At 39.6% G+C, this 22,697-nt stretch overlaps 1 protein-coding gene across 3 annotated transcripts in view; it reads left to right on the forward strand.

The window, feature by feature from the left end:
• The window catches only part of LPGAT1 (lysophosphatidylglycerol acyltransferase 1), a 51,587-nt gene that overhangs the window by 13,945 nt on the left and 14,945 nt on the right, over positions 1–22,697 (forward strand). For all 3 annotated transcript variants that reach the window (XM_081854944.1, XM_081854942.1, XM_081854943.1), the window contains 3 exons: positions 13,661–13,779; positions 19,238–19,333; positions 20,969–21,242. In XM_081854944.1, coding sequence (XP_081711070.1) covers positions 13,661–13,779; positions 19,238–19,333; positions 20,969–21,242 — 489 coding nt within the window. The remainder of the gene's footprint in view (positions 1–13,660; positions 13,780–19,237; positions 19,334–20,968; positions 21,243–22,697) is intronic.

Below are 22,697 nucleotides of genomic sequence, written 5' to 3' on the forward strand. Positions count from 1 at the left end.
TGACATATGGTTGTCAAGCCTCTGCTTAAAGACCTGCAAAGAAGGAGACTCCACCACACTCCTTGGCAGCAAATTCCACTGTTGAACAGCTCTTACTGTCAGGAAGTTCTTCCTAATGTTTAGGTGGAATCTTCTTTCTTGTAGTTTGGATTGTTAAATGTGGCAGAGCCTACACTTTGGAACTCCTTGCCCCTTGAGTACTGTGCTTTCACAGGGCTCTTTTCTGCGCCTGTTAAAAACATACCTGTTTAGACAAGCCTATTTAGAGAGTCAGTGTGGTATAGTGGTTAAGAGCAGTGGACTCGTAATCTGGTGAACTGGGTTTGCTTCCCAGCTCCTCCACATGCAGCTGCTGGGTGACCTTGGGCCAGTCACACTTCTCTGAAGTCTCTCAGCCCCACTCACCTCACAGAGTGTTTGTTGTGGGGGAGGAAGGGAAAGGAGTTTGTTAGCCGCTTTGAGACTCCTTAGGGCAGGCGGAGGCAAACTCCAGCCCTCCAGATGTTTGGGGCTACAATTCCCACATCCCTGACCACTGGTCCTTAGCTAGGGATGATGGGAATTGTAGTCCCAAACATCTGGAGGGCCGGAGTTTGCCTCCGCCTGCCTTAAGGGGAGTGAAAGTCAGGGTATCAAGTCCAAACTCTTATTTTTCTATCCAGAAGCTTAGAGAGTTGAGGTAATTTTAACCCATGTCAGTATTGTAACTTTTGCATGTTTTAGAGTAGGGTTGTGAATCTTTCTTGATTTTACTGTTTTGTCTTCTGTAGACCGCTTTGCGGTGCATACATTTTATTAAATAAATAAATGACTAACAGTTACAGATTAGAGGTGTTTTGTGCCTTACGGGTGTTATTTAACCAAGTCTCACTCAAAGTAGACCCATTGAAATTAATGAATATGACTAAGGTCCGTTGCTACTAACATGACCAAACTACTAACCGTTGCTACTAACATGACCAAACTGCAGGAGGCAGTGGAAAACGGGAGTGCCAGGCGTGCTCTGGTCTATGAGGTCACAAAGAGTTGGACACAACTAAACGACTAAACAACAACAAGGTCTGTTAATTTCAGTGGGTTTACTCTGAGTAAAACTTAGTTGAGCTCCACCTGTAATTAAAGGTCAACAGCTTTTAAGCGATTAATTATAGTGGTGCCTTCCTTCATTAGTCCCATGCAGTGTATTAATTTAGTAATAACAGCATAGTAGTGAATGTTCTTCTTCGAACATTTTGCATTAGGGGTCTCCAATATTTGGCAGGTAAAATCCTTGCTGTACTAACCTTGTAGGAGAACAGCCAATGGTGATACACTGGCAATTTTTTCATATATAATGAGGAATAGCTTAGGTTTTCATGTCTGTTATTCTGTAGATTATATTTATAATATTTCTGTGAAAATGGAACAGTTGACCACAAGCAGTAGAATATTATACAGTCTCAGGCTCAGGCTCTACCACAGCACATTACAGAAGGCAGGAAAATATTGTAAGTGGTCTGTCAAGAACCTCAGCATTTTTAGTGAGTGGTGGGGAGTTTTGATCCCACAGCTATAAGTTATTGTATGTCATCTAGTCATAACTATTTTGGTCAGATTAGCAAATAATGAAAAAATATCACAGTGGTTCTAAATATATGCTCAAGGCTTAGTTTAGATGATGCCTTACTCTTCAGGGTCATTGGATCATAAATCTCTTTCACTGTTTTATTTTACAGGAGAATTCCATTTTAAAGAATAAATTAGAGACACCAGATGCTTTACCGTTATTTATTATGAACTCAGATTTTAATTTCCTCACCTGAAAGTGCTTACATTACAATTTCCTTATATAGTTAGTGAACTGTAACTATTAAAACCAATACGGCTTTTGATTGCCCAAATATATTTATACCTCAGTGATTTGTTGAGGCTTGAAGATCTTACATATGTGAAGGCATTCTCTTGCCACAGTGTTTATTCATAAAAATAACATTTGGTTGAAATCAGTATTGCAGATTATTATTATTAATTATTAAATTTGCAGGCAATCACACAATTGAGGGATTTAAGCTCGACTTAATTTACTTCTAGATTAAGTATTCTATTTCTGTCCCACATTCTCCGTAGTGGTTGTAGTAGTAATAGTAGTAGTAGTAGCAGTAGTAGTAGTAGTAATAATAATAATAATAATAATAATAATAATACTAGGTGTTGATGCCAGTTAAGCTTAGATCTTGAGCTTGATCCTAAAGAAGCTTAAAATTTGGACAAACGGTTTGTTGTTTGCATAGTTAGTTAGTGTGTTTGGATTTTTTATTCTGATACCCATTGTAAACTATTTCCATGATAGTAAAATTTGAAATCCCCTTTTTTTTTTCGTTCACTGCTGTCATAACTAATTGCCAATATACTGATTTGCTTTTTCAACTTTATTTCCATTATCCCTGAGACATTGAATGGTGGCGACGTAACTTCTGAATGTGGCTGTTTGGTTTTTGGGGGTTTTTTTCCGTTCTGCAGTACACCTGGCACATTTTGAGGATTACTTTGTTGTAGCAGTCTTCCAGCTATTGGACTTAGATAAAGTAGATAAGTGTGGGACACGGGTGGCGCTGTGGTCTAAACAACTGAGCCTTGGGCTTGCTGATCAAAAGGTTGGCAGTTTCAATCCCCGCGACAGGGTGAGCTCCTGTTGCTCTGTCCCAGCTCTTGTCAACCTAGCAGTTTGAAAGCACGCCAAAAAAAAAGTGCAAGTAGATAAATAGGTACCGCTCCGGTGGGAAGGTAAACGGTATTTCTGTGCGCTCCTCTGGTTTCGCCAGAAGTGGCTTAGTCATGCTGGCCACATGACCCGAAGAAACTGTCTGCGGACAAACACCGGCTCCTTTGGCCTGTAAAGCAAGAGGAGCGCTGCAACCCCAGAGTCATTCACGACTGAACTTAACTGTCAGGGGTGCCTTTACCCTTTACCTTTAAAATAGATAAAATATACCTAACGCCTTATAATATTGATACTTGTGATTGGCAGTTTATCCTTTTCCCCTGACTCAAGGGGGCTTACAGGATTGGAGGTAATTTCAATTACAGTGGTACCTTGGGTTACAAACACCTCGGGTTACAAACACTTCGGGTTACAGACTCCGCTAATCTGGAAGTAGCGGGTTAAGAACTTTACCTCAGGATGAGAACAGAAATCGTGCAGCGGCAGTGGGAGGCCCCATTAGCTAAAGTGGTATCTCGGGTTAAGAATGGTTTCAGGTTAAGAACGGACCTCCAGAACAAATTAAGTTCGTAACCAGAGGTACCACTGTACATTTTAAAAGCAAGCATAACATTTTCATGGGAGCTCTTACCAGGAAGACCTGGTCCTCAGTAAATTTATTGAAATGCTGACATGGATCATTGTGTTAGAATAAATTGCTTACTTCTGGAAAGGTCAGGGCTGAAATGTGCTGTGGAATTAGTTTTGTATTTTGCTGCCTTTTTATAGTAGATTGAACTCCTCCTTTGCTGTTCCTCAGTTTTGGTATGATGAGTACATGCCATGTGTTGAATGAAAACTGGAGATATCTTGAGGCAATTGTAGAAAGAACATGGTTTAGGCTTGGAAGATTCTTTTCTGCAGTCACAATGTTAAAAAGTACATCTTGGATTTGAATGTTGAATGGGCTTACTTGATTTTATCTCATTGTTATTCCGATAGGCGAGTTATTTTAACGGTTACTGTATAAAAAAGTTTTCTTCATCTTTGTTGTGGAAGTTGTCATCGCGTTCAGTGGTTTAGCTTTTTATTCAGTAGTGCTTTGTTATTTTCCTTTTTATCTTCATCTCTTGACTATTGGATGAATGGTTTACATTATTGTGATCCGGACCTGTTATCTCCTCTTGCTTGTTCTCTTCATATTACATTGAGAAAAAGACATAATCTCTTCTAGGCTGCTTCTTAAGCCCTTGGATCACACTGCAGTACAGGGCAAATATTACTTAACAGTGTTACATTGCAAATCTGAAAATAGCCCTGAATAATGACGGTCAGTAACCAAACTAGATGTGACAGTGGCAGAACCTTTTGTTTAAACCAGCTCTGAACCCTGTACATGCTACTTACATCTCTATAGTGATGAGGTAATCTTTGAGTGATGGGTTTAGTTCCCTTTCCTCTAAAAATCTAATCTGCTTTATATGTGATTGAGGCGGGCTTGGGCTTTGAACCCACCATATATTTGAAGCACCTACCCCTCCGAATTCTGGGAACTGTAGTTTATTTCTCTCAGAACTGTATTTCCCAGCACCTTCAACAAACTGCAGTTCTCATTCCTCCCCCTGCCCCCCCCCCCGGCCGGGTGGAAGCATGCTTTAAATGTATGGTGTGGTTGCAGTTTTAGACTGAAACGAATTAATCTTCTGCTGTTTGCATCCAATCTGGCCATAGACTAAGAAGTTTTTTTAGCATTCTTCAACAGCTGATCAAAAGTTGGTGCTTACCTTATTCCAGAGTGGAGGTGATTCCATAAACTGGGTACCACAACTGAAAGGGTCTTTTCTTGGTTGTTGCAAGACGGGATCTCAGCATGCTTTGACACAAACAGATGGGTCTCAATATACAGGTTGAGAGAAGGTGCTCTCCCAGGTGTCCAGCTTCCAAGTTGTTTACAGCTTTGTAAGTTGGCAAGAGAACCTTAAACTTGTCTCAGCAGCAACTTGGTGCCCACTGCCCAGTTCAGTTCTTTCAGAAGCTGTGGAAAATGCTCACGGCAGGTAGCCCAATCAGCAGTTTATCTGCTTTATTCTGCACTGGCTTTGGTTTCAGACCAGTGTTAAGGGCAGCCCTACTTAGAGTGAATTCCAGTAGTCTGCATTCCAGTATAGTCTTGGAAGTTACCAGTGTGTGGGTCACTGTGGCCAAAGTACCCAAGTAGATATAACTGGGTCGGGTCAGCATCCCCCCCCTATCCACATTTCGGTAATATACATCAGCCTCTTCATCCATAGTCAAATCATGAATGGGTCTTATTATGGACTGACTTGGGATGTAACAGTGAACCAGACAAATACAAAATTTAAGGTATCTACAGTATCAGGGGGGTTTTTTGGTCTACTAATTGCAAATCAACCAAAGTTCTGCACCCTGGAAAGCCATATCCTGCAAATTACATATTATGTACATTTTGCTGATTTGGTCTAACCAAATTCATCACACTATTTATCACTGAACAGAAATAGAAGCAGCTTATTTAAGATACTGCCACCCACGCTAGGAGAGCTGATCTGCCCCATTTGCAAAGTAGAACATTAGGAGAGAGGAATGTGCCTGCATCAGGATAAGCCAACATGGTGCTCTTCTGATGTTGTTGGACTACAACTCCCATCATCCCTGGTGAGTGGCCATGCTTGTTGGAGCTAATGTGAGCTGGAGCACAACAAGATACGGAGGGTACCATGTGGGCTTCCCCTGACCTATGCAGATGCGGAATGAAGAGAACTGTGTAAAGCAGATAGGAAGTGGCTGAAAAAGGAGATTATTTTTTAAAACGTCATTGCCCTCACTTGCATTCCCAGTTATATGTATTTTGCTGCTTCTTTGAAAGTTCATTGTTTACAGCTATATTCAGTTAAAAGGTGAATGATTTTGGGAGACTAGAAACTGACCTCTGACCTATTTCGTTCAGGATTTTGTCGGGCAACCCAAGTGTTAATGAGCAGCCAGAACTTGGGCCATGCCAAAGGTTGGTATACCAGTAGCAAGATGTGGTTAGAAGCAGTTCAAAGTCAAGGCTAAAGTAAACTTTGTTCTGCAGCTAAGCTTTTAAATAACTAGCTGCTTGTATATCACTGAACTTTTCAATTGTTCAAGCCTTTTTTTACATGGAACATCTTAATTTTTTAATTTTTTTTTAAATGGTAGACATCATAGAACAACTTGGATTGAAGCATTTAAAAATGTTCTGCCATAGATCAGGTATAAGGTGTACCAGACTGTGTTGATCAAGTTACGCCTACTTGGTTTGTACCTTATGTAATTTATGATGTCAGGTGGGGACAGGTAAAGACAGGCTTTGGCCAAAAGGGGTTTGCAGGCACCATTATTCAGCTGTTTGGCAATGCCTGCAAAGCCCTGTGCACTAGATTCTGCAAGCACCGATGATCAGATGATCATTGAGGCTTCCAAAGTGCTGCGTTTTTGCCTTTTTGGTTTGATTTCAACCAAAACAGCAGACAGTATTTCTTTCAGAATTTATATACTATGTCTTTATTTTTATTTAAAATTCTTTTCAGAACCGTGTTCATACAGCGTTAAAAACCACAACACGGTAATTATGCCTTGATTACTTTAATTCGCTCTACGCAGGGCTGCCCTTGAAGCTGACCCAGAAACTCCAGCGGGTACAGAATGCCGCGGCGAGACTCCTTACAGGGTCCTTGCCGCGGGATCATATTCATCCAGTGCTTTACCACCTGCACTGGCTCCCAGTGAAGTACAAGGTCAGGTTTAAGGTGCTGGTTTTGACCTTTAAAGCCCTGTGTGGTTTAGGACCCTCGTACCTACGGGACCGCCTTTCCTGGTATGCCCCGCGGAGAACCTTAAGGTCCATAAATAAAAACACTTTGGAAGTCCCGAGCCCCAAGGAGGTTAGATTGGCCTCAACCAGGGCCAGGGCCTTTTCAGCTCTGGCCCCGGCCTGGTGGAATGCCGTACCGCAAGAGATCAGGGCCCTGCAGGATTTGACATCTTTCCACAGGGCCTGCAAGACGGAGCTGTTCCACCTGGCCTTTGGGCTAGACTCAGTCATATATATATATATATATATATATATATATATATATATATATATTAATGGAACCCCTTATATGGGATTTGTATATAAATTTTCCCTCGGCTCTTTTTGCTGGCCCATGCATGGATAGTTGGCCCCAGTGAATATTTGACGTTTTCTCCCCTTATGGCTTTGATCTATGGGCTACCATTAAAATGAGGCTGCATTTTAAGCTGCTTTTTAAACTGTATTCTAACTTATATTTTAATCAACTATTGCTGTTTTTTACTGTTTTTACTGTATTTATATTCAGTGTTAGCAGTCCTGAGCCCGGTCTTGGCCGGGGAGGGTGGGGTATAAATAAATTATTATTATTATTATTATTATTATTATTATTATTATTATTATTATTATTAAAATATAAATCTTGGGATAGAATAGAATTTTGCTTGGTCTTTGTTTATAAGTGAACTGATATAATTCACATCGCCCTCACTAATGCATGAATTGGAACATAATTCTCCTTTAGTTTTCACCTTCTCCAAATTTTGCAATGCAGCTCTCAGATCACATGTAGAGCAAGTCCAGGGAGGCAAAGTCCACTTGAATTAAGGAAATCTTCTCAATTCCTTTGGTTGTGTCATACAAATGTGGACTTCTTGGAGAAGTTGTGAAAGATCTGGTTCGGGTTTTTATTTTGTGTTCTGTATTTTCATTATGTTCTCATTTAGTGTATCTCCATCACAGTGACAAACGTAAACAATGACTTACCATTATTTTGCTCCTCCCCGTTCATGTTAGCTGGGCACTGGTAGAAAACAAGTCACAATCCCTTTGATGTCCACACCAAGGGATCATAATTATTCTGCTTCCAACGAATCATGATTTCTAGCCAAAGTTTGTTCTAATAAATGACAATCAGTAATCCAAAAACGAAACAAAACCACAATCTCTGGTTCAGATAGGGTTTTTTTGGGTTTTTTGTATTTTGTTTTAAATTGAATATGAAGAGAAGACAAACAGGCCAGATAGGTGCATACATAGTAAACCATTAGCTAACTGCTTTGAGGCTTTTTTACATTCAAGCAGTATATAAATTCTAGTTTAATGTGGAGTGCAAACTGGGTCAGTTTGTATTATGTGCGCTGTAATAGGTAGCATGCATTAAGCTGCTCCATTACTCAAACATAAATCCTTTTAAAAGTCAATATATTTTACATACTTCTAATTATATGCTGAATAAGTAATATAACCATTAGCCTTTAAGGTCCCACGAAAGTCTTTGTTGTTCATACAAAGAATTGTAACATTATATTTTACTTTCATGCTTTGGTTTTAAACATGTTGTGACTTCCACTGAGCAATCAGGGTTGTTGGGTAGCTAGTTGTTTTTTTTTTTTTTTAACTGTTCATTGCAGTTGGATATGAACTCCTGCCTCCATAGCATGTTCAAACTACTGGGCCTCTCTTTTTTAAAAAAGGATTATAAACATTTGCTTGCTGCACAGTGTAATTCATTTCTCAGGACAAAGCAGGAGAAATTTAAACCGATGAATAAGAGCACATTTAATTGAATAAATTATTTGTTGAAACACATGGTTAAGCGAGGTTCCTCTTGGGAGCTTATTTTTCTGTGTGCACAGTGAATCAGACTCAAGAGCAAGGGAGCATTGTGGAAGCTGGCTGCAAGCTGTGTTCTTATTTCCTCTCTGCAACAGAGAAGAGACTAGAGATGTCATACATTTCAAGGCAGATAGGAATGAAAGGCATTCCTCAAACTCTCAGCCTACATTTGTAATAAAATAGGAGGACTTTGACTTATGGAGCTTGAAGGTTGGTGGGAGGAAGAAAGTCAAACTAGGCAGAAATAGCACAAAAATTGCCCAAGGCAGAACCATTAACATTTATAACATGATACACAGAGGGAGGTTTCAGAAATAGTTACTGATAAAGGCTGGAGTTTGCCCTACCTGGAGCAGAGAGTTACAAATGAGTTGAGTGAATAACTGATTTTCGACAGAACTTTAGAAAGATTAGTTTTCAAATGAGGCAATTGTTCCAGGGTTGCTGCACGTAGGAAGGGGGATTGAATGCCCCCATTGCTATTTACACTACTGATCCTAGAATCATAAAATTGTAGAGTTGGAAGGGACCCTGAGGATCATCTAGTCCAGCCCCCTGCAATGCAGGAATATGCAGCTGTCCCATACGGGGATCGAACCTGCAGCCTTTGCATTAACAGCACCGCACTCTAACCAGCTGAGCTGTAATGAGATGAGAGGGAGCCCGTAGGTATATGCAGGGGGAATAATTTTAAAAGTTGCTATCCTGCAGCTCCATTTCCCCACTCCAGGGCTGGCCCACCCATGAGGCAACGTGAGGCAACCGCCTCAGGTGGCAGCATCCACAGGGGCAGAAGATCTGGTCTCTAAGGAACGTATCACCTGCCTGACTTGGCAGCAGTGGAGGCCAGCATCCCTCATGCTGCCTCTACAGCGGCCTCTGCGCAAATAGGAAGCAGTGCTGGTCTCCTCCCAATCCTTGTTCCTGATGTAGATCCCTTCTTCCCTGGTGGAAGGAAACACCATTTTGTGGTTTGCCTCAGGTGACAAAATGTTTTGAGCTAGCCTCCCTGCCAGCCTCCCTGCTGCTTTGGGGGAGGGGTTTGGGGGGTGAGAACCATGGGAAATCTAATAATGGACCTCCGGTCCTCTCTTCAAGTTTAGCTCTCCACTTTGAGTGCAAGTAATAACCAAGAAATTGCAGGAGGGAGAGGAAGGTAGAAGCAGCATTATTGCACCTGGCAAGGAATGAGAGCGGCCTTCCTCACTTTGCCTATGTGTATTTTAAATCATTAATATCTGAATATGTTCTCATTTCGCTTTTTTGGTTCATGGATCTGTTTATATTGCAACTCTGTTGTGAATCACCTAAACTCAGAGCTATAGTTGCCTGCCCTCTGGTCCATGGTTACAAATAAACAGAAACTGAAATACTTTGCCATGCAGTAGACATTACTCCCTCCCTCCCTCCCTCCCTCCCTCCCTCTCTCTCTTTGGTGTACTGTAATTTATTGCTTGATTGTAGGTGCAGTCTTCAAATGTCCTCAAATGTCCGGCAATAGGAACAATTTGTAATGGAAGTGCTTGTTCTTGTTCAGTAGCCCTTTAAACAGTTTACCTCTGGATGCTCCTTGGCCATTTCACAGGGGAGCACATCAATGTTCTTGTTTAGTTGCTGCACTCCTGGTGATTGATAGATTGAGAGGTTTGTTTGTTTTTTAAGCCTTTATGCATGGAAAGAAGCACAAAACCACCTCCCAAACTATGTTTGTTTTCCTTGCTCCAGCGGTCTGAAGGCTAAAGGGTCGCTTGCGAGCATGACATTGTGGAAGGGAGGGTTTTGACCACAGAGCCATGGCAAACTTTAAACCCAGCCAGATTAAATATAATTCATTCGTTTCTGTACAGGTCACAAGCACTATTGATTCTGTCCTGTTGCTTAGGGCCTTATTGCCAGCAATAGGTTTGGATCTGGTGGAGTGGATTCTAGTCCACAAAACGTAACCCACTTTTATCAGACAGTGGGCCAGGACTCTCCACTGGCCACGGGCCACTTTTAACTGGGCCTCAGTGCCATAGCCTGCGAGCCATGCCATAATCTTTGGGTTGATTCCATAAAAGGAAGAACCTGTTAAGGAAAGCTAAGCTGTGGAATAGCTTGCCACGAGGCAAATGCCGCAGCAAAGAATTTAGCAGTAATCAAATATGGATTAGCTATTGGTAGAAAGTGGTGACAGTAATTGCCAGCTGATTATGCCAAGCTCTGCCTCCACCTGCCACTGTTTTGCGACTGGCTTCTCCCCTTTATCTCCCGTTTTCTATCTGGTGGGCATCAGTAAGCATCCCAAGTGGCTTGAGGATAGACCAAGTGGTTTGAGAACCCCTGGCCTGGCCTGCCATCAATGTCTTGGCTTTTAAGGTGCCACAATAGTGTCTCTGGCTTTTGCTGCAACACACACAGCAACCTTCTGGTACTTGTTTTTGGTTTGTTTGTTAAACTACTGTTTTTAAGCCCACCTTTCTAGAACTGCTTAAGGCAACCAACAATCAACATTTATGGGGAACATCATATCTATAAACGCAGAAAAAGCAGTGCAGCTGAAAAGTAGTCCAAGCTTTCCTACAGAGTAAAACTCAGGAGTGACTTTTTTAAAAAGCCATCAATTCCTCATGCCCCCAAGCTTTCCTAAATAAATGAGCTTTACATAACTGACAGAAAGCCGAAAGGGAAGTATACAATCAGGATTTCTGTTGGAGGTCATTCCACAGCCCTGAGTCACCACTGGGGGCCTTGCTCCAAACACCACATTCCTTTACTTCACTTAATCAGGTCCTTTGATAATGATGACAATAGGCAGATAGAGGTGCTCGCCAAGTTCCCAGGTTATGAAGTGTTCTCAGGTGTTTTGCAATATTGCTTAAACATGTTCATCTGCCACAGCATTCTGGACCATCTATGCTTTTCAGGCTAGTTTCAAGGGCAAATATATGCAGAACTTATTACAGTACCATAAACCCACAACTAGTGATGCTAAATTCTCAAGAATAATCTTTTGGAGAATATTCTCGATTAATGAGAATATTAGAGAATTTTCATTTAAAATAGGAGAATTTTCATTTTAATGCATTGAAAATGATATAATTAGTTAATATACATGTTTATTCATGGGTAAACTTGTTCAAGATAGCCTATTACAGCAACCAAAAACTGTAATAGGCTATCTTGTGCTTCTAATAGCTCTAGCACTTAATAACTGTTTTGGTGACTAAAACACAGCTTGATAAACAAAACTATATACATACATATAAAAAAGAAGCCATTAACATTAAATATATTATCATTATATGATAATACATTTCAGTATGTCATTCTCTGGTAAATGGCACCTTGTACCATTGAATGGCGCTGCAAAAACCAGTTACTGGCACTAAATAAAAATATAGAAACACCAGCTGTTTAAATCAAGGCCACCTCACATGCTGTTACTTTGAGTGTATAAAGCATTAAAGCTACTTTGTGTAAAAAAAATCATACTGTATGGCCAAGGGTATAGAATCGCTAAGAATAAGGTCACACCAAAATAAAAAAAAAAATGCTATTACATATAGTTGAAATACATACAAATTCAAGTGTTCATCAAATTAAATGAATAGCATTTTTAAAACTAAAAATAAAAAATGTTTTCTGTAGCTCACATTTCAGAACTGCCAATGGTGAATGACACAATGCCCAGTAATGTAACTGGATCAAAAAAATAATTATCCATTACTTACACTGGCAATATCATAGCTTGACTTATTATTTACTAGATTTTTTAAAATGTGGGTTGTGCAACTGGTTCTTACATTAGAATTTACAGTTTGTGGAAAATATTCTCCAGAGAATTTTCCAGCAGAGAATATTCTCGAGAATATTCTCATTCTTGAGAATTTTCTCTAGATAATTTTCTCACCTCATATCACTACCCATAACCTTTGCAGGGGTTGCATTCTGGGAATAGTGCCTAAAACCAAATTCACGTATGCTCAAAACACATTGAGTTCAGTGGCGGGTGAGATTGTCAAAGTCTTTTTTTCACGGATGCCTGTCCCCTTTCTACCCCACCCCCTTATTTAAATTTATTATTTTTTGCCAAGCTCATAATGCGGAATGTGCACAAGTTAAAGGAGCGTAAGTTGTGGGCTTACTGTATTTTGTTTGTTTGTTTACAGTACTTTAATACTAAATTGATCATTGTGATTACAAAAGAATGGAAAACAATGGTGGGGTCCCACCTTTCCAAGAGTGAGCACAGACTGTGCATTAGATGTAGCTGATAAATTGTGATGCTACTGCTGTCTTGTCCCCAAGAAGTGTGGGAATTATACTATCGAAAGTTTTTTTCCCTCTGCCTGCATTAATAGTTCCTTGGGTGGGGGGACCTTTTATCTGCTGCCCTTTGCTTCTCTGGCATGACTGCAGTGAGCTGCTGGTTTCCATTAACCACATCCAACACGGCATCCAGACTCTTAAACCAAGACTGGGAAACTTATGGCCTTCCAGATGTTGCAAGACTATAACTTCCATCACTTCTGTCCCTTGGCCACACTGGCTGGAGTGATGTGAGTTGGAGGCCAACAACATCTGGAGAATCATTGTTTCCCCACCTCTGCCTTAAACTATGGTTAACATTAACCACAGTTTGTTTGAACAAATTCGCTTCATAATCCATGGTTTGAAGTTGGCTTGTTTTAAACCAAACATACTTTACATTAACAAGTAGAAACAGAAGTGAAAAGCTTCTGAACTAGTCCACTTTAGAGGAAAAGAGGAGCGCCTACAAGGCCTAGGGTCACTGATTTGTTCTCCTCGTGCAACACCAGGCAATGTCTGATATCCTTTCTGCTATCTAGTGCATTTAAAATCTTCAGGTGTCAGAATACAGATTCCTGTTTTTGAATTGACACATTTAAAGTGCCTGTGTCAATTTCATGACGATTCCCCCCCCCCTTAAAGATAGTATGCTCTGTAACCAATATTGTCATCCTTACTTAATTACCAATGTATTGATTAGTGAATGTGTTCTTTCTGATGTTTAATTCGGGAACTGCAATTCAGTTTTATCTTACTGCTGCAGATTTTTGGGTTCTTTATGTTTGTTCTTCTAAGTTTATAGATTAATGTGGTCTGCTAGAATGCCTTTTGAATGAAATTGACTTTCTATTATGCTGAAGAAAATAATTTTGCTTAACTCATACACACACACACACACACACACACACACCAGTTTAACTTTGCTTGTAATGACATTTTTAAAGAATTTTTAACTTTTAAAAATATGTGGTTTTAAATAAGTTTTTCCTTTCCCTTTTTTTTCAAAATAGTCATAGAATGGGGAGATGATATTAAAACCATCTCAGAAGATGAAGCTGTGATGTTGGTGAACCATCAAGCAACAGGAGACATTTGCACCCTAATGATGTGCCTTCAGGACAAAGGCACGGTATGCTATTTTTGTATTCACCGCTGTTTCATACTGGGTAGGCCATATTGAGAATATGCTCTGAATCATAGCACTGGGGACCACTGCCAAGTCTGGTACCTAGCCCTGAGACTCAAATTCACATCCATTTAATGGATCTAGCTGCCCTCCTTCCCCTGCAGAGTGGCCCAGATCCTCCAGATGGCTGTGCTATAGAAGCAGGGCATACAGACACCAGAGTTGTTTGCAGGGCAGGAATCATTTAGCAATCCAAGTGGCCCAGGAAAGCAGATCAAACTAAGTGACTGAGGAAAGGCACAAAGTAAGAGATGCTTCTCTGTGTCCGCTTCTGGAGAGGAAAGGAGTTGAAATTGCACAATGAATGTTACCCAGGAATGGAAACCAAAGCAGGGGGCATTCAAGGATAGCAAACATCCTTTTAATTTTTCCTTCATGTACTGTAGACAATGCTTGCTGAATAAAAATGCACTGCACTGCATTAGTCTTTCATGATAAAATGCTCATAAACCTTGACTGCTATGTTCAGGTGATAAAATGGGAATTCTGCATTTCCCATTATCATCAGTTCTGAAAATGGGATATGGCCTGCAGACAATATTTGTTTAGAAATATTTATGGTCTTTACTCCAAGATGGTTGAAATGGGAAGCATTTGATTTAGTGTTTTATTTCTAGTTAGTGCAAGGCTATAAAAGTGAATACATGGCATCCATCCATCTGTTTGTTTGTTTTTTCAATCAAATGAATGTGGGTTGAAATAAATTGTTCTGAACATCAGTCCAAAAATGAAATTGCTTCCAGTAGTTTGTGTGCGTGCATGTAATTGTGAGAAAACCAGAATTCTTAATTAGTCCGTTCAAATGGTAAACTTAGCAGGTTTATAATTCCTGTTTGCATAATGAACCCTGACTTGGAGCCAGTGAAATTTATTACAAGCTAAACTCTCTTTTCTGTGCCTCTGTCATCTGCGTGGAACTCCATCTTTTAGCAAGCTCAGATGTTGCCTATTGTAACCCTTTAGTTACCGAAGGAGATGAAAATATCTCATGTTGTACATGTTCAGAGAAATTTTCCTTTTACCACTTTGGTTCTTTTGACAAAGTGTAGCAAAGCAGTTTAAAAGTTTGGATCAGAAACTATACAACCATCAATCACTTTGGAGAATCAGACATGTTGATTTGCACCATTTCTTTCTTGCTCGTGGTTGGGCATTCTTTTGTCCTCCAGCTAGTTACTACTGATCCCCACCCCCACCCAGTATCAAATATAAAGTTTCTTTTTTCTTTTTTGTAAGTAAAGTACGACTTGACTCAGCTTCTGGGTGGCACTGTGAAAGGAGATGAGAAAGGCAATGCATTCTCTGTGTGTTCAGGCTTTTGCAGTATGTGCATAAATTCCTGCCTGTTGTCCTCCCCAACACCCATCTCCACACAAAATTGTAGCATGTGGAATTCAGTTCAGTCTGCATCAAATGCTAGCTAGGAAGCAAATCTGGTAGCCTAATGACCCCAGGACAGTGGAACTCAATAATTTCAAGGGGTTAGATGAGATGAACCTCGTGGTCCCTTCCAACCCTACAGTTCTGTGGTCTATGTGGCTTGTAGAGTTAATCACCATGGGAGGGAACCATTATCCCTTCTTGATAAGCTGTATTTTGGAGCATTTATCCATCACTGTGTCCCTCAAGAGAAGTCGTCTAGAAGGAACTACTTTTCAAACAGCAGTTTTTGCACTTTCAGCTGCTGTTACAAGATGCTCCCAGTACAAACTTTGAAGATGGCATTGGTGGGACCGTACATCTCACCATAGATATTTGCAATAGCTAATGAGTACAAGACTACATGTCTTGTTACTACTCATTGGTTCACAGTTGCAGATATGGGCAGTCTGGTGAGACAGCAGGTGGTTCCAAACATATCTGGATTTGGCTGTGTACATGCTGCAGTCAGTGTTGCATGCAAACTGACAGCAGTCATTCAGTTGAGTCCTGATTCCCCAGCCTGGATTTCAAAGCAGACAGTGCAACAAACATTATGAAGATACAGTATGATGGTAGGATCCAACATACCTCACTGTTAAAACATGGTTTTGAAGGGCAAATCACACATAAAACTCCAAGGATTATTAGTGATTAATTCAAGCAAACTCTATCTTCACAAACAAGACTGAAAGATTGAGACCACCACAACAACTTAGCACTGTGCTGCCTAGTGTAGGATGTCCTTGCAGGTTGGAACAGCAAGCTGCAGTAGTATTGTACCTCTGCAAACAACCCAAATCAATGGTGGGTTGTTGTTTTTTACAACTTTCACTTCATTCCAAGGCAATAGGAATAATAAAGGACCTTTCTCACAAGCAGCCTTCTGACCAATAGGCATATCAAGGCAGTTCAGGGGGAGATTATCTGGTGGACTGCTGGTTACCTTACCCCAAAATTCGTTAACTATTTAGGGAGGAAGGTCCTGTTTAAAATAAGTTAGGTAGGATGAATGAGTATCTGGTGGGAGAAACTGTGATGGCTTGTCTTGAAACGCACTAGGTGTTTGTAAGGTACAGCATATGGTATCTGATGCACTGAGTAGCAATTTTTTAAAGGTTATGGAACAAATCTCAGCAACATCCAGAGACACTGAGACTGATCCCTCGTTCGTCTTCCAGAAGTCCCAGGTGGATTGTCTGGGACTCATAAATGAAAATGATTCTTCACCTTATACCAGACATGAAGCTGCAGCAGCGACAAGGCAGGAACTTGCGATGGGGAGGGTGTGCCAGAATTTAACAAAGCCCTAAGGACCTATATGCTTTATCGGGAACACAAGTGGCATTTGTAGCACTCAGCACACACTGTTTCTTTGGGCTCCCTTGCTAGCCCTCCCACCAGTATCCACTCTGAGAGTCTGTTCTGCACAGCTGGAAGGATTGTAACAGGCAGCATAAATAATCTGCCAGCAGAGAATGTTCATATTTGAACCAGTCACAGATACCAAAGATGCAGCCAGTGGACCCTTAAAAACTCAGTTGGGGCTTCCCAGCACATGTATCATACAGCAACAGCAGAAGCAGCAGACGTGGAGCAGGAAGATGAGAAGAAGAAAGGGCCAAACCTTTATCAAAGAGCCATTTTTGAAGAAGTCCTCATTGAAGTCAATAATGAACTATTTTTCAAAACAAGCATGAAAACCCACAGTTAACCATCATGTTAGTTTAATGCACAATAAAGTAAAGCTGGTTATCTACAGAAACAGTGTTTATTATTTTTTATAATTGCTGAAACATGATGTTTATATTTCCTGATTTTATATTATTTTAAGTACAAAAAGGCAGGAAAGGAAGTATAACAAAAACCAAACAAACTTCTAATAATGAAGCAAAAATTGGTTATTTCTGTCTTAAAGTTGCTTAATTAGGCACTTTTAGAGTTTTTTAAAATAAATAATACATTGGATGAGAATACAAACTTTGTCATTGTTACTATTTTAAATAATAAAAATAAGTGAAGGAGTCTAGCACCTCTGCAGTTAACTGTCCCCCCCCCCCCAAGAAATAAATACACTTCTGGAATTGGGAACAACAGCTGGCAGAAGCAGTCTCCACATTGACGACAGCAGCATACTGAGTCTTGCAACAAATAGGAATGGGCATTGTCACTGCTTCTGCTTGTTTGGCTTGTTCCATAGCTGCTGTCTCTGCCTGTGGTTCCCTGTTGATCTACTCATTATTGTAAACGAAGCCCACATGAGAAGGATACCTTGTGATTCGTGGGTTTGGAAAAAGAATGCCAAATTCACACTTTTGTTTCCAAGATCTGCTTTGGTGACGTGCACATGCAAAAATTCAGAGATGCTTCAGAAGATTGCAGACCAACACGGCTACCTATCTGTAACTGACACAGGAAAGAGTTTGCCTGAGTTTATAACCCTGGACTGGCAACCTAGCTGCCTGATTCTGAATTATAATGGGTCAATTCGCCCATCTGTAGTTATTAATATAACTAATATAATATACTGGTATGGCAAAGTTTAAACAACCTATTCCTTGATTAAATACTAGCCATTCGCTCAATGCCAATAAAGCATATAGGGTTAGGACTTTTGTTTCTCTGGCCCACTGGTCTTTGGCTGTTAGTTTGGGGCCCCCTTGTGCTTTGCAACTTGACATAAAGTGGGTCACAGCAGCAACACTAACACCTTACAGATATATACCTTACAGATATATAGTGTCCCATTAAGTGTATATTTGAATGAAAGATGTGTCCTTGGTATGAAAAGGTTCCAGAATATAGATCTTGCCCAATATTGTTTTCTCTGATTGCCAGCATTCCAGATTAATTTGAGACTGAATGGTTGGATGTTTGTTGGGTAACTGGATTAAGGGGGAACCTGAATTTTCTATCCAGAAGGTTTACAGTCTGAGAACTATGTAAACACTACAAATTTCCTAGATAGAAACTGCCTACATAAAAAGTATCTTCATATAGGAAGAAGTGTGAAAAGTTCCTTGAATGCATCTGTTTTCATTGCATATTTTTATGTTGAGAAGCTGGTGTTCCCTACACTTCCCCACACTTAACATGTGCAGACAAATAGGTGAATGTGATTAACACATACAACTTACATGGTCTTCATGGCTTTTCTTCTCTTGACCGTGCTTTCTGTGTAGCAAATTTGTAATGTTCAAAGTATGGTGGACGGAATGTATACATAACACTGTTTAAGGAAATATAATGGTAGGAAAAATTATATTATTTTCTGCCAGTGTCTTCATATTTCAAAACTCCCTTACCTCATTGTACACCTGCACAGGTCTTTTAAAATTAAATAGTGTAGATATTCTCCTTCTGAAACAGAACAATATAAAGATGACAATAGATAATTCATTGAATAGGTGCTGTTCTTGTATAGCTTATCATGAGAAGCCCATCTTAGATTTTTCCTTTATATTCTCTTGCTCTCCCTTGCAAGAAAGCAAGCCCATCTGTTCAATCAAACCAATTCGAGGAATGTATTCAGTTGAAAGTAAGGACTATTTAAACTAATTTTTTAAAAGTGCATATGAAAGTCATTGTAAAAGCTTGTTAATACAGATTAATTGGAAGTGACTGATTTTTTTCCCAAGAATCAAATGATTTACCCAAGATGTTTAACAAATAGATATCAAATCTGTATTTTTCCCCTCTGTAAAATGAAAACTGTGAAGATGCTGGATTGAGTGGGAGTAGAATTCTGGGAGATTATGTTTTTGCAAATAAGACTTTGTTGAAAGGTAATACTCTTTTAGTGGTTACATCTGCACAAAGATATTCCCGATGGCATTTATATTCATACTTCTTAGTAAGGAAAATGGTTTTCTGCTAGCTAATGTGTTCTGAAGGGTTACCATGTTTTACTTTGTACATTGGCTTGTTTATTTGTTGTGTTACTTTGGAGTTCACTGACATTTTCTTGTCTGAACTTCCCCAGGTTGTTCGTAAGATGATGTGGCTGATGGATTATATTTTTAAATATACAAACTTTGGAATTGTATCTCTAATTCATGGAGACTTCTTTATAAGACAGGTAATGGATGTTTGTTTGTTTGTTTGTTTGTTTTGTTTTTATAAACTGTATCAGTAGCATCATCTGCTTTCAAAGTGGTCACCCATTTCATCGACTATGCTAGGTAGTCATAGTGTATAAAAACATTTCCACAGTGTACCTTGGCACAAAACCAACTGTTTATCCCCAAATTAATGTTTCAAAGATAATATATTATTTAGGAGTACTTTTATCCTACTTGTTCCCCAAAATTCTTCAGGTAGCTAAAAGAGAACTGGGGAGGAGAGAAGAGAGAATGCAGGAAACATATGGCAATACCTAAATATATAGTAGTTGAAATGGAATGTAAAGAAATGTCTTCAGGGCAATTGAGCCTGCCTCTTCATTCCTGGAAACTAGTCAATACTTTCTGTAGAGCAGATGTGGGAAACCTGTGACCCTCCACATAGTAGACTCAATTCCCAACCGCCCCAGTCAGCATGGCTAGTTATCAGGGATAATGTGGGTTGGGGTCCAATGACATGTAGAGGGTCACAGGTTTCCTATCTATGCTATAGAGTCTCGGGGGCTATTTAGGCATGGTGTGAGCAGGCATAAGCCTCGCGTTTCCTCCTCAGGTACAATATTCTTTCAAGCCTAATTGCACCTAATTTGGTGGGGGTATTACTGATAGGACCTTTTGACTGACATAAGCTACAGGTCAGTAAAATTCAGCTGCTTGATCTAGCCATTTGACTAGAATTGGTGGATCTGGGAGTGTTGTATAGCTGGTGAAGAGGGAAGTATGAAGTAAAAGGTTGTGTTGCTTGTAGGATACATGTCTGTAAGAAATGGCTAGCATTGACCCCATCATCATCCTCTGAGATGTGATATGAATAAACAAACTTCCATCAATGAAGTCCTGATGAGAGATGAATGGATGCAAAAACTTAGGGATTACGCAGAAATTGTGAAACTTATCAGAAGAATAAGAAATCAAGATGACATTTTAAAAAAATAAAAGAATGGAAATGGTTTATTGAACATCTAACTAACAAATTATAAACAGATAAAAGACATTGGCGGGATTATTGTAATAACCTGCAATTTATATATTCTTTTAAAATAGATGAATAAAAGAATAAGTTAATTTAAAATATGCAGGAAATGATAAAATAAATTTAAGGAAGAGGAGGAAGGAAGTCGAGATTTGAAATGTTAGAACTAATGTTAAACTATTGAAATGTATATAAATGAAAACTATAAATATATATATTTTTTAAAACTTCATCAACGCTATATCATGTTTCTCTATATGTTCGGATTTCAATGAAGAAATAACCCTGCAGTTGTGAGTTGGGCAGCCTGAGGGCTCTAGACCAGGCTTCTCCAACCTGGTGTCTTCTGGATGTCCAAAATATCTGGAAGGTATCTCATTGGGGAAGGATGTCACAGACTATGTGGAGGGGATCACATTATCTTTCTGATAGTATGTGACATGAGTATTTACATGGAAATAGGGGTGGATAGGAATTCTCTCCCAACTCTAAACTCTAAAGCCAAGTGAGATAATTTGTTTTGGGATTATTATTTCTTTTAAGTAAACAATAGCATTATGAAAATAAACTTTATTAGAAAGTTGTACTTAAGTGTCCCTATTTATCATTTGCATTTTAGGGGAAAGCTTATCGTGACCAACAGCTTTTGCTTCTCCAAGAACATCTAGAAAAACATTATAGGAGCCGCGATCGGAAGTGGATTGTATTGTTTCCAGAAGGTGGTTTTCTTAGAAAAAGAAGAGAGACCAGTCAGGCATTTGCCAAGAAAAACAATTTGCCATTTCTTACACACGTTACACTGCCAAGACTGGGGGCCACACAAGTTATATTGAAAAACCTGATAGCTCAGCAAGAAAATGGAACTCTGGCAGGTGGCGATGCTCCAGAAGCAGGTATGGGTCATTTTAACTTTTTATAGAACCAGTTGCCAGCTGATTGGGATCTCAGAATCAGCATCAGGTCAAAATGAGTGTCAGGTTTTATGTTTTACATAAAAATATTTTTTAATGTAACTTTTTTTAAAAAATAGAATTGGATTTTTGGACCATCCAAAAATATATAGCACTTCCAAGCAATAGCAAATTCAAGTCATCCCAGAATTAACAAATGCTTATTTTTTCCTTTTTTAAAAAATGCCTTAAAATATCTGGTGCTCCTTGGATTACCTAACCACATACACTTAACTGTTCTGGGATCAAAAGAGTACTGTATATACCTATTAGTGTAGGAGGGAAAGTTGTGAGTGTGTTAGGAGACTGAAGTGCAAATTACTACTTCTATATTGTTGACTTTCCCCCTGTTGTGCATCTATTATAAGTCTGATTGCCGGAAGGAGAATATATAGCTCTCACCTGCAGCGTTTCAGAATTCAAAGTTCTTTGCTGTAGGCTGCATTTAAAACACTTCTACTGCAGTCCTTTCCTCCTACCTTACAGGAGTGATCTCCACCATGGAGCCTGTGGGCTAGAAAATGGAAAGCACCCGCTTTTATCTCATGGAAACAACTTATTTAAAAATAAGTTTCCGTTACTCCCCTAATAAGAGAAATTTCTTTTCCATTGGCTATCAGTTTAATAACACTATCTGGGCATCTTTGTATGAACAAATTAATTCTGGACCAGGGGTGAAGAAGATACATGAGCTGAGGGAAAGTTATTTTCTCCCACCCAATTGCAAAGCAACCCCCCCCCCAGCCCACTTTGCAGCCAGGCTTCTCTGGATGCAACACATCCGTTAATTAGCTTTGTGTCTTCAGTTATTGTTGCTGTTTCTCCCCCCAGCTCCTTTACTGTGTTAAAAACAAAGGAAGTATTTTGGATGTGTTTCTTTGCCACCTCTATTCCATCACTCCTAATCTAGTGCATCTAAAGGACTGCCACCTTATCTTAGATGGATTCTTCATGAACTGGGCCCTTTTGGTTGTGCTGATGCTGTAGTAGAATGTTCTTCCCTAGAGAGGCCTGCGTAATGTCAGCAGCTGATGAAAACTTGGCTCTTTAAAGAAGTATTTGGGGGAAACTGAACTGATCATCTGTTGTGTTTGCTGATTCCATTATTATGATATTTTATCATGCTGTTTGACATTGCCTAGATTATTTGTACCTTTGTGCTGCTACTTATTTTGAATTTCCAGAAGAAAACGGGGGTAGAAATTTAATATATATATGATATATTTCGCTCTTGCTATGCTTGTACATTATTTGAGTTAAAACTATCCACATACTGGCAACGTCCAACTTTCTTTTTTCCACCAATTGAGCAAATGATTGTGTTTTGGCAATTCCTGTACAGTGCATTATAGTAATGTCGCCTGGATGTTACTTGTGCGTGGCCTTGTCATCAGAAAA

Source organism: Podarcis erhardii (assembly GCF_964252035.2).
Source record: "Podarcis erhardii genome assembly, chromosome: 3".
In the NCBI taxonomy this organism is placed as follows: Eukaryota; Metazoa; Chordata; class Lepidosauria; order Squamata; family Lacertidae; genus Podarcis; species Podarcis erhardii.